The following is a 15427-nucleotide window of genomic DNA, read 5'->3' as shown; positions in this document are numbered from 1 at the left end:
GAAGTAAGACCTGTTCTATCAACTGTCTCAGTTTATACAAGAGCAATTTTTAGTACTGTTTATGTTCCCCCAATATATTTGTCCTTGTCCAGATTTATTGCATTAACAGGCTGAAAGGTAAATACAAATAAATTGCTTTATAGAATTAGGCATAGCCAAACCTCTCAACTGTCCCCAAATTTGGCTCATAATGTTGCTCTTCCCCTGATAATCCTTCCGCAAAATAGCAATTTTGGAAGAAAACATGGAGGGTTTACAATTTAGAAATAACTGTAATAATCAGAGTTATAGATTACTTTTATTTCAGAAATGCATGTAGATTCTTTTATTTTGTCAGCTGCTCAAGTTAGCAGTACTATTATTAAAAAATGTCCCTTCTTTGACAGGTTCCCAGCTGTATTGTGTGGCTATTTTATATTTTTGCATCACATTTTTGGTCCATTTTTCATAAAATTGTTTTTTTGGCAAATTAGTGGTAAATCATTAAAGACCGAAGTTAGGAAATAATGACAGACATCTGAGTTTCAGATTTCATATCCTTCAGAAAATTCATACTAATACAAGACCTACTATTCTATTATCTTTCTAAGTTTATAAGAGCAATATTTAAAAATTGTCCTTATTTTTGAGCCTTTGTCCCACTTCTGTGTATGGCTTTGCTCTGATGGTGAGGTATGACAAATGTGTCAGGGCCATCAGACAGCCAGAGACATTTCAAATTGTGACATACTTGTTGCACCTCACTCCCCCATGTAGTGACTCTGGATGTGTCCAAGCAAGACAAGGAGCAGTTGTGCAGTATAAATGTGTAGGGTATCCCCCCATGCAGTGTAAATGTGCAGGGTATCCCCCATCCAAGGTAGACACAAGTACTACAGTGGCTTTTCATCTGTTCTTGATTTTGCAGAATGGTCTGGTTTCTGTCATATTTTTGTACAGTTGATTTATGCTTATTACTCAGAAAGTGCCTGTTGCTCTGTGTTTTAAGTAGCAATGCTTTAATGACCATCAGGTAAGCTTGTCTGAGATCATAACATGCAAGTAAGCTTTAATAAGCATACTGTTAAAGAATTGCCAACATTGAAGCCTTTCCGTTGTTGCCATGCAGAGAATACTTCACTAGATAATGTATAAGCATTGGGTATTGAAATGCATATCACAGTATTTGTAATAAAGGACAGGATTACATTATTTTAAGAAGTTCATTACATTTGTTGGAGACTTCCAGTGATCTCTGAGGGCTTTACCCGTAAACTAAACAGAATGCCATTCATGTGTGGTCCATAACCTGTACAGTAATCCTTTAAGCAAAGTATCTTGAGCTTGTTTGCTTTTCATTTTTTACTTTGATCATGTTTTCCCCATGAAACAAGTAGATAGTTGTCAGGCAGCAGGTCTTTTTTGGATAAACATTTTTACAAGTGGGGGTATCACAGAGATTGCTACTTTCAGCATGTTACTTGGTACTTTAATAAAGCTGAATATAAATTATAATGCAGTGCAAGGAGAAGCGGTTTGAGCTGAGTGCTGCATGTTTTTCTTATACTTGATTTTGACTGGCATTCCAGTAATGTATTTAAAAAGTAATTTATTTTTTCATGCCTCACAACCTTTTTGTTTCCATCTAGATATTAAGTAAGCTGTCAAGCAGCCAATGCATTGAAATATTTTTATTCTTTTACACTTAATTTGTCTTGATTGGACTCTCATAATGAGGGTTTGGCACCCAGGGCAGCATATTTAATTAATGTTTAGTTTTTGTGGTTTTGAGCATAGCTCCTCCCCTTTCTAGTTGTCCGCACCCCTTCCCATTGACCCCACCCGTTCGGCTATCTCCTGCAGCCCCCCTTTGATTTGAAGTCACCAGCCGCCACTGTAATTCATTCTCTGATTATGTACTTTAAACAAAAACAAATTTGTGATGTGGCCCTATTAGGATAATGCTGGTAATCAGAGAATGAATGCAAGTGAATTAAGTGCTAAAGACTGGCAGCCCATAGTGACCAATCTCAGTGCTTATCTAGGACTTTAAGAAGAGCAGAAGCTTGCAATCTTCAGGGATAATTTTCTCTTTCAGGAAGTTTTATAAATACTGTCAGGACACCAGAAACAATAACTCTCAACTTCTTTGCTCAAGAGTTCTTGTCAAAGCCAAAAAAGCTAAATAAAGGCTCCAAATCAGGAATTCTACTTTTTAAATATTACTTTAATTCATTTAAAAAATTAATAGAACATGTTTTACCCAAACAGGCATGTTCTGAAGAAAAAGAGATATAAAACTCCAATGTCTGACATTATTGGCTGAATGATTCACTGTCAAATCAAACATTTTACAAGGGCCAGGACAAAAATATGAAGCACAATCAGACACATTCTGTGAGACCAGGGACAGAAACAGATGCACATTACTTATCAATATAGTGAATAAAAGTGACTTAGCACTGCTGCTGTTTGATGACAGTTAAACAGTCACTGATCTTTTCTGGCAGTACTAGCACTAAACGCTGTATTGCTAGTTGCTGAAATTGTACAAAACTAGTACTACTATGTTTTTTTGTGAGTGCGCGAGCATATCGGTGGGGGGGGGGGGTTGGTCATAATTTCTTTCACTTTCTATTAAAAACATCATTAGCAATGTCATATACAGACATATACCTTGCACATGACAGGTAGCTATATTTTGTGGCTTGGCAGAAGCAGGATGTGTGTGAAAGCAACTACTTATTGTCACGGTGGCTCAGTGAGTAGTACTGTCATTTCACAGTGTTTTGCTCTGGCTAAGACCATGGCTGTAGATTTTTTTTTTCTATGTGGAGTCTGTATTCCCTCCACATCTCTGTATAGGTTTATCAATGTGCTCCGATTTCCTCTAATGCCTCAAAGACATGAAGGTGTGTGCAGTGTGTTTGTGTATTTTGTGACAGACCCAGCTTGTCAGGGACAGTGTGTGTGTGTGTGTGTGTGTGTGTGTGTGTGTGTGTGTGTGTGTGTGTAAAAATACCACCAATTTGTATTAGTGTTTATACAATACTGCTTAGAAAATACAGTTGTGTAATATCTTGCCATGACAGTAGATGCCCTTCTCTTCACTTAAGTATTCTTCACCTAAGGACAGCCCAACGTCTAATCAGCATACCAAAGCCTTCAGCTCTTATAGGCATCATATGTAACATATATGCTCCCTGTGTAAGACATAGGGCATAAAAGGTGATGTATGGACACACACACACACACACACACACACACACACACACACACACACACACACACACACACACACACACACACACACACACACACACACACACACACACACACACACATCTGAAAAAGCCCCAGAAGGAACAATACATTCTAAGGAACCAAGAGGATAATGTACATCCAGAAGGAAAACTAAGAAAGAAGGGCCCCCTAACCAGGATGGCAACTAGAGCACAGGGCAAAATTCATAATAGAGGAGGAAGGAGTGAGGGTCCAAACACTGCAACAGTGAAAAGAAGAGCATCTACTATTATGATAAGATTTTACACAACTGTACTATGTCCTTCCATATCACTGTTGCAGTAATCCTCACTAAGGGAGAGTACAAGAGCTTAAGAGGAAACCTGGGAGGAGGAAGGAAGAGGAACCCTCCACAAACCCATGCAGGATAGCCCTGGCAAAACCCTGCTCTGGTTATAGAAAAAACATCCAACTTGTATTGTTTAGTGAAAGTATGAAGAGAGGACCAAGTAGCAAGCTCAGAGATGGAATTGCAATCCAAATCTTTGGAAAAGGCAGCAGAGGATTCAACCGCCATATAAGAATGTGCCTTTACAGACAAGGCAAGACATTTTCCATGAAAAGAATAACAGAAGGGAATGACCTTAGAAATCCAGGAGGAGATGGTTTGCTAAGAAACAGCCAAACTTAAAGTCCTACAATGAAACGAAACAAAAAGCTGCTCTGATTTATAAATAACTTTAGTTTTATCCAAATAATATCTATCTGTGTTGTCTATGCATATCCATAGGGTGAAGAACTTTCCTCATTGACAGACTGGAGAGAAGGAAAAAAGGAAGGAAGGAAGAGAAAGATAAGGGACAACTCATTCACCATATTGGGCATAAAAGAACGATTAGTATGAAGAGACACCCTGTCTCTACGAAAAACTAAACAAGAGGAACAGTCATGAGTGCCTGAAGTTCACTTGCTAGGCAGAAGTAAAACAGCTAAAAGAACAACGCTCTTCCAAGTACTATGCTGTAAGGAAGATGAAGAAGTAGGCTCAAAATGAGCTAGAGTCAACTTTTCAAGAACAAAACTTAGGTCCCAGGGAGGCAGATTAGGCTTCCTGGGAGGCCTGACATAAATGATGCCTTTACGAAATTGCTCGACTTCACACTTACAGGTCAGAAGAGGAGTTAAGGGCAGACAAGCAAAAATTGCTGATAGGTGAGCTTTAACAGAAGAATATGCCTACCAAGTATGAAGCAGATCACACAAATAAGAGAACCAGGGGAACCTCCACAGACAGAGGATCCTGATGGTGCGAGAGGCACCAGACAGAAATTTTCTTCCATTTGGACATATAAGATTTTTTGGCTGCGTTTCCTGGCCTTCTGCAAAACCATGGCCTCAGAAAAGAAATGCCAAAAAGGGATCAAAACCTTATTACCCACAGTGTCATCTGAAGAGCAGATCCACTCGGTGAGGTAACTTGTGGCAACTGCCCCTGCCCAAGTGAGAATGAAGGGGAACCAACGCTTTTGGGGTCAAAAGGGAGTCACCAGCAAGATTTTGGGAGAGTCCTGTCTGATCTTGTGCAGAACTTGTGATAACACAGGAAGGTGGGAAAGGTGTACAGAAACATTCCCTTCCAAGGAAAAAGACAGGACACCCACTTTCCAAGTCAGAGGACTTGGGACACTGGAACAGAACAGAGGAAGTTATCTGTTCAGAAGAGAAGTGGAAAAATCTACCCGAGGAATACCTCACTGAGGGACATAGTCCAGAAAAACATCTCTCTGAAGCATCCATTCGTGAGCCTGTGTTCTGGACCTGCTCAGTCTGTCACTAGATTGTTCTCTGAAGAAAAGCAAACTGCCTGAACAGTCACTTGATACTAGACAGCTAGATCCCAGACTTGAAGATCTAGTCTGCAAAGTAGATGAGACCTCGTGCTCTCCTGCTTGTTGACATACTGCATCACAGTGGTATTAACGGTGTAGACTTTGAGGGGTCCAGGATGAAAGAGGAAATGAAAAGGCTGCAGAGCCAAAAAGCATAGCACTCATCTCTTATGTTGATGTGATTTGACGTCTGATGAACAGGCCAGAGATCCTGGACCTTTTGGAGCCACAAGAAGCTCCCTACCCCATGCCCGAGACGTCCTTGAAAAGCTCCTGAGTGGAAACTGGTGCCTGAAAAGAAAGCCTTGTATTGACAGAAATGATGATGAATCCACCACTGAAGCTCAAGCTTGAGATAAGGAAGACGAGGAACAGGGAACTCCAGAGGGTGACAATGTTGGAGCCACACCAATTTGCGGTACCACTGAAATTTCCTCATATGAAGCATGGTGAGAGGGAGCATGGGAATGGTGGAGGCCACAAATCCCAGAGCCCTGAGAAATTCCCTAGCCATGACAGAGGATAGAGGAAGAAGATACTGGAAAAAGGCTGTCCACGGACAGAATCTTGGGGCAGGAGGAGATGCCAGCATGGGAACGGTCTGAAGCCTGCATCTGAAGAAAATATGATCCTAGGAAGGGGTCAGAACTGATTTCTGGAGATGAATGTGAACCCTAGATTGTGTAAGAGACCAGTGGTAAACTGGACATCCTGCAAAAGGCTACCTGGAGAAGGATCTTAAAAAAGCAGATCATCGAGACTGGGAAAAAATCTGTATACCTTGAAGCCTGCAAAAAGCAATGATAGGAGCGAGGCATGTGGTGAATACCCTTTGGACAGTAGAAAGGCCAAAGAGCAAAACAGATAACTGAAAATGCAAGGAAGACACAGAGAAACGTAAACATGTTCTGATCAGAGGATGAATGGGAATGTGAAGGTATGCATCCCTGAGGTCCAGAGACACCAAAAGTCTTGGGGAAGAAGAGGAAACAAGGTATGAAGGGACAACATCTGAAAAAAAAGGGATTTTGAGAAAGATGTTCAGCAGGGAAAGATCCAGAACTGGCCTTCAGGTATCCTCCCAGCAAACCAAAAACATTCTAGAATAAAACCCCTTCTCCACCTAGTTGGGAGGAATGAGCTGAATGGTGAATACAGAACATATGGAAAATAAAGAAACTGTTCAAGGAGGTTACGGAATGGCCGAAAAGGGAGGAAGGGACTACTAAACCGTGAAATATACATGACAGATAATCAACAGAACCTATGAATTTGAAGTGATCCGATACCAATACAGAAGAGAAAGAGAGAGGCAAAGAGACAAGGGGATCTGCCTGAGGGGAAGGGAAACATCAAACAGAACCAGGCTTAGCCTGAAAAGAAGGTTTCTGTGAGGAAGGAGTCTGAGTAGACTTAGCAGGAGGAACATGCCTAGAAACCTTCTTACCCTGGGGGGGGGGGGTGAATCTGTCTACGAACAAAAGCAGACTTAGATGGATAGTTCCTTTTAAACTTGGGAATAGGGGAGACAAAGACATGCTTAAGTGCCTGCAAGGCCTTATCCTTACCTTGGACAGACAAACAAGTCAGCAGCAGCTTCCCAAAGAGACTTTTTTTATCCAGAGGGGTAGCCAAAGTTTGGCCTTAACATCATCAGGCAAAGCTTGAAGTTGGAGCCAGGAATAACCCCTCATTACTGAAAAAACTGCAGCAGTCCTGGTAGAGGTATCAGTTGCATTTTACTAAGTGACGGGTAACTTGAGAAGTGGACCTTAACAGGGAAAGGGCAGAAGCCTTCCCTTCAGAATCAGGAAGGTGGGTGAGGGGTAAGGAGGTAGTATTCTCAGCTAGGATTTCTATATCATCTAAAACATTTGCTTTCTTAGTTTATTGCGAGCTGCTATTTTGTCAGCTTTGAACATTAAGCCTTGGCCACAAAGTAAGTATCCTTGAAAGAAAAAAAAACATAACAATGATTTTTATTTTCTTACTTGTGATTTTGCTCAGACCACCACTTGATCAAAAGGTTGAGGCAAAGGCTCTAAAATACACATAAGAACATCTGTAACCCTACAAGCTTCTTGGGGCCTGGCAGCCTCATGTACTCCCTAGCTTACTTCAGTTATTTCCTTCCTAGCTGTAACACTGCTGTCTTTGCCAAATAAGGTGTGTCAAAAGAATGCAAGGAAAAGTAATGTTGAACAGTGACAGTGAATTGTGTCCTTGGTCATATTTTTCATCCAGGCCATCACTGGATGAAATGGTTGTTGAAAAATTCTAAAACACACTTAGAGCATAAAGAAAGCCATGGCCTCTGGAAAAAGCTGAAGAGTAATACAAAATATGAGAAAAAGGAAGCAAAAAAGTAATCTTGAATGTAACTAAGTCATCCACACTGAATTAAATGTATTCTGAAAAAAATGGGCTTCTAAGTTATGAAAAAAATAATAATGTATAGGATTTTAAATTTGTATTTGGAATTATTTGTTGGTTATCTTGGGAGTGGTTAATTATCACATCATATGACTTTTTAGGACACATCATCCTTGATTTTAAATAGTGGGTGGAGGCTATGATTTTTACTCTGATGAAATCAGTGACTGAAGAAATGAAAGTGCTACATTGTATTAAATTTTAAACAGAAGATTTAGCTGCATGGTACTTTTTGGTTTATTCATTTTGCTTTATATCCTATCAAGCCACAGTGCACTGTAGCTGGGTTTGAGATTTTTGCTCCTTATCAACAAATCCTACCTTAAGGTTGCAGTGCTATCTACAAGTAAAAAAACAACTAACATTATAGAACATACAGCCAAGAAACCTACACAAACTGCAAGGTACCATACCATCAGCTTATCTTCAGGGTAGTATGGATAAACCTGCACCAAAGTACAATGCAGTCAAGTTGTCTTCCATAGTGAATGCCAGAAATTAATTTAGCTTCAAAAACAACGGCTGGCATGAAAAGAAATGGGGAAAAAGAAGATTGAATAGGCAAACCACTGAGAAACAATGGAAAACAGAAACAATCCTTATGGAGTGAGAAACAATTGAGAAAAAAAATGTTACCTGATCCTTTATTAGTGCTGCTGCTAATTCTTCAAGACCTAGTTCATAACATAACCTGACAAAAAGAGGACCGAACTTAAATTCTCCATATGCCACATTTTTGTTTTCTGTGTGATACCTAGCAAAAGGATATACACAAGCAAACAGCAAATAAAAATTAAAATTGTGCAGAAAAACTATTTATTACAGTACCAAAATGTGAATGAATAATCTTAAGTGTCAGTTCTGTGTGCACTTGGGCTATTATCTGGCAAACAGCAAGACTCTGTAATTGTCCAGGCTTCTACAGGTGTTATTTTACAACACAATTTAACCCTTTTCAGTTGTGTGGCAATTTATCTCAGCATCAGATCCAGTTCCACTGTAACAGGACTCAAGCTCTGGCTAAAGAGCAAACAAAACAGAGTTCCAGGGACTGCAGGATATTCTAGCAAGCAAAAGGTGCACAGCAGAAACATATAATGTGTGTGTGTGTGTGTGTGTGTGTGTGTGTGTGTGTGTGTGTGCACATCATACAGACACAAACATACATGCATACATCTACACTAAAATGGCTTACAAAAGCAAACTGAAAGGCAACAATACTTCAATGACAGAACATTTTTTCACAAATGAATGAAATACTTGTTAGATTAAACCATGCTGAGTAGTGAGAATTGTAAAAACTGTCCACCAACTCCTCTATTTACAAACTAGCAATCTAGGAACACAAAAGTAAACCTGTTTAATACCAGCTCTAGACCACTATTGCAGAGTTCATGCCTTCTTAAAGATGATGAGCAAAGGTTTTCACCAATTTGTTTTGCTGTAATTATGCTCTCATAATGTAAACTGGGCTTTCTGATTCTTAAAATGTAATTTTTACTTTAATTTCATCAGTGGATCTACATTTACTAACCTTGAAAATCGGTGTTTCTAACTTGTACTTACTGTATGTTGAAGGGTTGTTCAGCTATTTCCCAATGTTGTCTCATCTGGCGGCACTGTACTGCTGTTAGGAAGCCAGCTCTGACATACAAATACTGCTTATGTCTATGAGGCCGTCCTGCGCAGAATCTACATCTGTAGGGTAGCATGGCTGTCATACCTGCATTTACCTCATTCAAGATGATGGATGGGCTTACAGGGCCACTAGTCCATCAGGGAATTGAATCTATTTTTGAAAACAGAACACTGCAAGCCATCCTTATCAGTTAGTGGGACGGCTCACATTACACTGAACTGTGTATATGCATAGCCCCAAGCTACCCACCACCACTATCATAAATCCCAAAGCCTGCAGTATAGTTTCACCTATATATACAACTAAATAATGCAGACTGTCTGGCTTTGCATGAAGTGTGGAGTGCAGTAACTAATTCCACCTATAAGTGGAGCTTCCACCTTGAACTAATTGGGCTTCTCAGCAATGAACATTTTTCCTTTCAGCAACAGTCAATAAACACCACAAACAATGTATTTTACGCAAGCAGTAATACCCAACAGGGTGTGTGTTACTCTGTAAATAACCCACCCAAGAATGTTATGTAGACAGACCCCACAGGCGTTGGGCCTCTATACCCCTGGAAGAGCATTATTTACACATTAATGCATGTCCTGGAGGGCGTTCTTGCTCTTAGAGGATGGGATGTCTGTAAAATATACAAAGAAAGTCGTGGGGGGGGGGACTAGGAGATGGTAGGTAGACCCAATGGATGTGTGGCACTGGAGTCGGGTGCTGAATGGTGATGTAGAGGAGAAAAAAAAGAAAGGTTCATAGGTTGGTACTAGGCTATTGGCCCTAGGGCCTATACAAGCCTAGCCATAACAATTCCCTGGCTATTTCTTCTCACACTCTACTTCCATGGACCCCTGTCTAGCAGGGCGACTGACGTGATCCCCGGGGTGAATTTCCTTTCTCCCATCCAATCATCAAGGTTCCTTTTGAAGAGGGCCAAAGAGGCACTCTGCTTGACATGTATGGGCAGTCTATTCCAGAGTCTGGGGAGTCTCAGCGCCAGGAACCTATCCCTCCAGCATGTTTTGTTTATTGTGATGACAAGATTTAGATCCCTGGAGTGTGTGGCTCTGAGGGATTGGGATTTCTTTAAGTGTAGCATGTCCAACAGCTCTGGGTTTGACATGGCCTTGTATGTTAAAGCAGAGATCGCCTCGGAGTAGACGATATGCGACAGAGTATAGCTGGAGTTTTTTAAGGCGGTCAGCATAGGGCATCTGCTTTAGGCCTGTGATTCTTTTAGTGAGGTATTTCTGCGGCCTTTCCAGTTGTTGCAGATGTCTTGAGAGGTACATACCAAATGGGGAGTTGTATTCTATAATGGGTCTAATGAGGGATGAGTACAGTGGGACAAAGACCTCCTTTTTTCTGGATGAAAAGCCCTTAGTGATGACGTGTACCACACAGAAGGATTTCCTGACTGTTGTGGCGACGTGGTTATTGAAGGTGAGACAACTGTCCACCTGTGTCCCTAAGTCTCTTATCACACTTTCGTTGTTTAGTGTACTGCCACCTATGTGATAATTCACGGGTACAGGTTTTTCCCCAAAGGTAACCATTTGAAATGCTGCAACTCACTACTGTGAGTCCCAAAACACAGAGACTGAATAGCCTAAAGAAAGGATTTGTATATACCAATTCTGAGATTGCCATTTTTCGGAATACTCCCTTTTCAAGTGCTGACATTTCAACAGGGAGCCAAAAAATCTATTCATATTTTTGTGCTGCAGTACAGTTATAAGACCATTCAGTTAACACAAGATACTTCTGCTGAGTGCTTGAGTAATCCAGACAGAAACATATATTTACCAGGGTACAGTACATCAACAGTCTCACCACAGACCAAATTCTGATATTAGTAACAAAAACACATCCTCTGCATAAAGTACAGTGTACTACCTTTAACAGCAGATATTTTGAATTTCAGACTGCTTCAGTGGCATATGGGTTCTGTGCCTGCACACTCCCATAATGGCATCTTTCCAGAGCTCAGAATTCCTTCTTAGGATTCCCTGTGATAGGGTATCAGCTAAACCATCCCCTAATCAGGAAGCTTAACCCCTGTCACAGGAAGTGATTTGTTCAGGCTTGTACTTCCATGTTGAAAGAACCAAGAATGACCAGAGGCAAGAATTGCTTGAAACCAACCAATAAGCAGCCATAAACACCAACAAATAACCAAAGCTAACCAACAACACAAAAGGAAGGATATGGATCCAGCAGCCCCTGGGGAACAGTCTTTACAAGCTTGCTCTGGCGCTTTACAAAGCATCACAAAACTGGATTTTTTTCCTCAAGTTATGAGCAGAGGACCAGGCTGCTGCCTCTAGAATGCTTCTAAAGTCCACTCCTTTTCAACATACCACCAAAGAGGATAAGGCTCTGGTGGAATGTGCCTTAACCTTGCCTGGAATAGATTTACTATTGTGGAATAACAGAAAACAATGGCAGTGGACAACAAATGAGCAATCATTTGCTTAGAGACAAACTGACCATTCTTAGCCCCAGAATAGGAAATAAACAGCTATTTGGCTTTCCTGCAGGGCTTAGTTCTATCAAGGCAGTACCTCAACTGCCTCTGCACATCCAAGTTGTGCAGAATCATTTCCCCCTTGTTTTTAGGTTCCTGAAAGAAAACTGGAAGATTGATGGATTGATCCAGGATAAATTCAGAAGCAACTTCTGGCATGAAAGCTAGATAAGTCCATAAAAAAATAACTCTGTCCTTGCGGAAAATCGAATAATGTTGGTCCACCATGAGCTCTTGCAGTTCAGAGACTCACCTTGAAGATGTCACAGCAATAAGCAAAACAATTTTCCAAGTGAAGAACTTTAAATCAGCTTGAAAGGCAAGTTCAAAAGACGGCAAGGGCAATTTTTCAAGAACAAAGTTGAGGTCTCAAGGAAGACGAATTTGTTTTAGATGAAGCATTTTTCTTAAACTGCTTGGCTACAAAAGAGAAGAAAGATGGTGGATCCATGGGCAGACAAGCGGAGATGGTAACAAGATGTTTCTTGACAGATGCACAAGATAAGCCATCACTGAGTAGCTCACACAAATTTCAAAAACAGGAGTAGATACCATAACAAACCCTCTGTTATCAATTAGGCACCACCTAGAAAAACTATTCCACTTGTAAACATAAGAATTTCTAGTGGCTGGTTTTCTCCCTCCTTAAATACCTGCTGCATGTGCCTCAATAAGCGCTTAAAAAGTATCAACAGAGAATCATCCAAGCTGTCAGTAACAAATGCTCTAAGTTAGAGTGTTCCAGTTGCCCCTAACACTGTGTGACCAGATCCAGAATGTGAAACACATAAATGTCAAAGAAATGCTGGCAGTGATTAAAGCCTTAAAAGTTCATCACTTATGGTTTCCAGTTCCCCTTTTACTGGGTAGAGAGATCATAAGGGCCTTAGTGAACTTCTACAGCCCACAAACTGGAACTGGGGGCAAAGTATGGTCTTCCTATTCCTGTGGATATGGAGGTATGTATACCTCTCACTATACTTGCTATGGGGAGCTTTCAGAGACGGACTGGAGATACACTGGGTATTTCTCAGACTTCCACCTTAAGGATACTGCAGCAGTTTCTCATTTCCTTGAAATAACATTTGTCCATGTGGACAAACATACCCATTTCCTAGTGTCACCACAGGACTCAGCCAGAATCCTGTGCATGTCTTCTATGGAGTGGCAAACTTTCCTGAGGTGTTTGATGCAACAGATGGCACCCATGTGGCCTTAACTGTCACATCTGGTGAGAGGTACCACAACATGAAGGGTTACCATTTCATCAACTGCCAGAAATGTGTGATCCATGAGGTTACATCACCAATGTATCATCCTGGTATCTTAGCAGTACCTGTGAATCCGACATTTGTGACACAAGTTCACAATACTGCCACTTCCCGCATAGCAAGATTCATCATGGTTAACTGGTTGGCAACTGTAAGAGGGTCTATATTAGAACACCGAATATTCAAAATGTCGAGTGTTCTAATATCGAACCCTACCAATCGAAAATACCAAACATCGAACGTTCAGAAAAGCAAATTTTTTCCTAGGGAAAAAATCTGCTGTTCCAAAACACATACACACAACACAAGCACACCAAGCAAACAACAATCCACACACATACACCTAAAAATCTTACACCTAACCCTACACTAAACTGTTGGGAGGGTGGCCTAATGGTTAACGTGTTTGCCTTACAAACACAAGGTGCAGGGTTTGAGTCTCACAAGGGATAATTGGCTAGGCTTAAAATGGCTCGTAAGGGCAGTTAGCCTAGTACTAATCTATGAACCTATGAATCTATACACACACCACTAACTATCCACTTACCTTAACCCAAACCCTAATCCTAAGGACCATCACTATCGCACACTCACCTCACCCACTCCCTAATCCTAACTCACCTAACACGCCCGAACCCTCAAGTCCACACGATCGCACACAAACCTAACCTGCACTCAATAGCACACTTCCCTGAATCCGACCTGTAACTTTCCAACAGAGTGCTGAAAATACCAAAGCAACAGAAATGGACAAGAATTCGGTTTTCTGCTTTTTCGATATTTTCAGCATTCACTGAAAATGGGTCGATATTAGAACACTCAACATTTTAATTGCTCGGTGTTCTAATATAGACCCTTGTAAGACTATTATAATGTTATTACCCATAGTTATTTTCTCTATCTAAATTAGGGAAATAGAGAAAGGATAATTAGTATTACTACTTGTGTGTTTCTTCTCTTATGTTTTCCAGGTGATGCAGGTACCCACTCAGACATTGGTTGATGACACCAGTCTGCAATCCACAAGGAGATGGAGAGAAGTGCTTTAATTCTCCTCTGATCCAGACATGGACAGCCAATGATCGATTGTTTGTCCTGCGCAAAGCCCCCTTCCGTTGCCTGGTGGAGTCTGGGGGGCCTTCAGTATAAACCTGAATACCGCGTGCAGAATGCCTTTGGCCTGCTGCATTCTGCATAATATGATCATGCAGCAGTTTTGTATGCAACTACTTACAGACACATGCAGATAGTGGCAGTGAAAATCCTGCTCGCATTTGTCCCACCAGTCACAATGGCAATGGTGGTCAGCCAATGACAGCAAAATAGCAACTCTACCAGCAGGTTTGTACAGGCTACACAGCAGCACAGGCAAAGCAGTGGCATCAAGTCCAGTACTATGGACCATGGCATTCACTGACAGTGTAAAGTCACACAGCTAATACTCTGTGCACTCAGTGCTGTGTGTGTGTTATGCTGAGTAGTGCATGGTCAACTCACACTGTGCAGACACCTCTCCACATATCATACATAAATGTATTGTTCATGTGGTCATACCCATCATTATTTGCCGTGTTTAGTGGTCAATGGTACTAGTGCTAGTTATTCCAGTGAGGAGGGTCATGAATGAAAGAATGTGATGTGAAACAGTGTAATGACATATGCTGAATAATTGAGCTGATGTATTAATGTAAATATCAATTATACTGCAGTTAGAAATGTTTTATCTTTACAAGACGGGTGTGTTTTTTTCTTAGTTTGTCTTTTTTTCTGTAGTATTTTTACATCAAGCAAGCAAGTGCAGTATTTGTCATTTCCAGCAGATGCAATTTGTTATTAACTATATTATATTCTTCAAATTGTTTCCAGTTGCCTGAGGTATGTGTTACACTAACTAAAATTATGTGAAATTTGAAATGTGTCAATACACAATGTGCCTTAATGACAGTATTGGTAAAGGTCCCACAAAACTGTGAGCAAGTGCTGGCTTGAAGTGAAGTTGATCCACTTAAGAGATCAATTAGATTCAGGGGAAGGTCTTGACATTGACCAGTGCTGTGGGACCTAGTCCTCTATTCAGAGGTTCTACCTTTTGATGTGGAAGTCTGAAAAGGCCCAACTACTTTCTTCTTGGGGGAAATCCATATGAATGCCTTCAGTACTCTTCTGTGACTCACATGGTATCACGCCCAATTATCCACCATGCACATGGACACACCCTTGGTCATGTCCAGCAGTGTCTCCAATGTGTGTTCAGCAAGTCCTTACTAGAGTGCAGACACAAGCGGACATAAAGTCCATGTGTGCTACTTTGGCCTTGAGGCAACTGGTTCTGGTGAAAAACTTCCGAGACCGGCAGTGAGGGGAAGCCTCTAATACAACTGAAGGCAATTCGGTAAGATCCAAAGTTTTAGATACTTTCTAAGGCAGTTTACCTGTTCTAAGAGTCTTT

At 40.9% G+C, this 15427-nt stretch overlaps 1 protein-coding gene across 1 annotated transcript in view; it reads right to left on the bottom strand.

Annotated features, from left to right (window-relative positions):
• PTCD2 (pentatricopeptide repeat domain 2) overlaps positions 1 to 15427 on the bottom strand; it is a 399909-nt gene that overhangs the window by 283975 nt on the left and 100507 nt on the right. Inside the window, exon 4 of the mRNA XM_044063933.1 lies at positions 8181 to 8298. Within this exon, the coding sequence (XP_043919868.1) occupies positions 8181 to 8298 (118 nt within the window). The remainder of the gene's footprint in view (positions 1 to 8180; positions 8299 to 15427) is intronic.

Source organism: Protopterus annectens, chromosome 2.part2 (genome assembly GCF_019279795.1).
Source record: "Protopterus annectens isolate FY-2018-M chromosome 2.part2, PAN1.0, whole genome shotgun sequence".
Classification (NCBI taxonomy): Eukaryota; Metazoa; Chordata; order Ceratodontiformes; family Protopteridae; genus Protopterus; species Protopterus annectens.
This window is presented reverse-complemented; position numbering and strand designations above follow the sequence as displayed.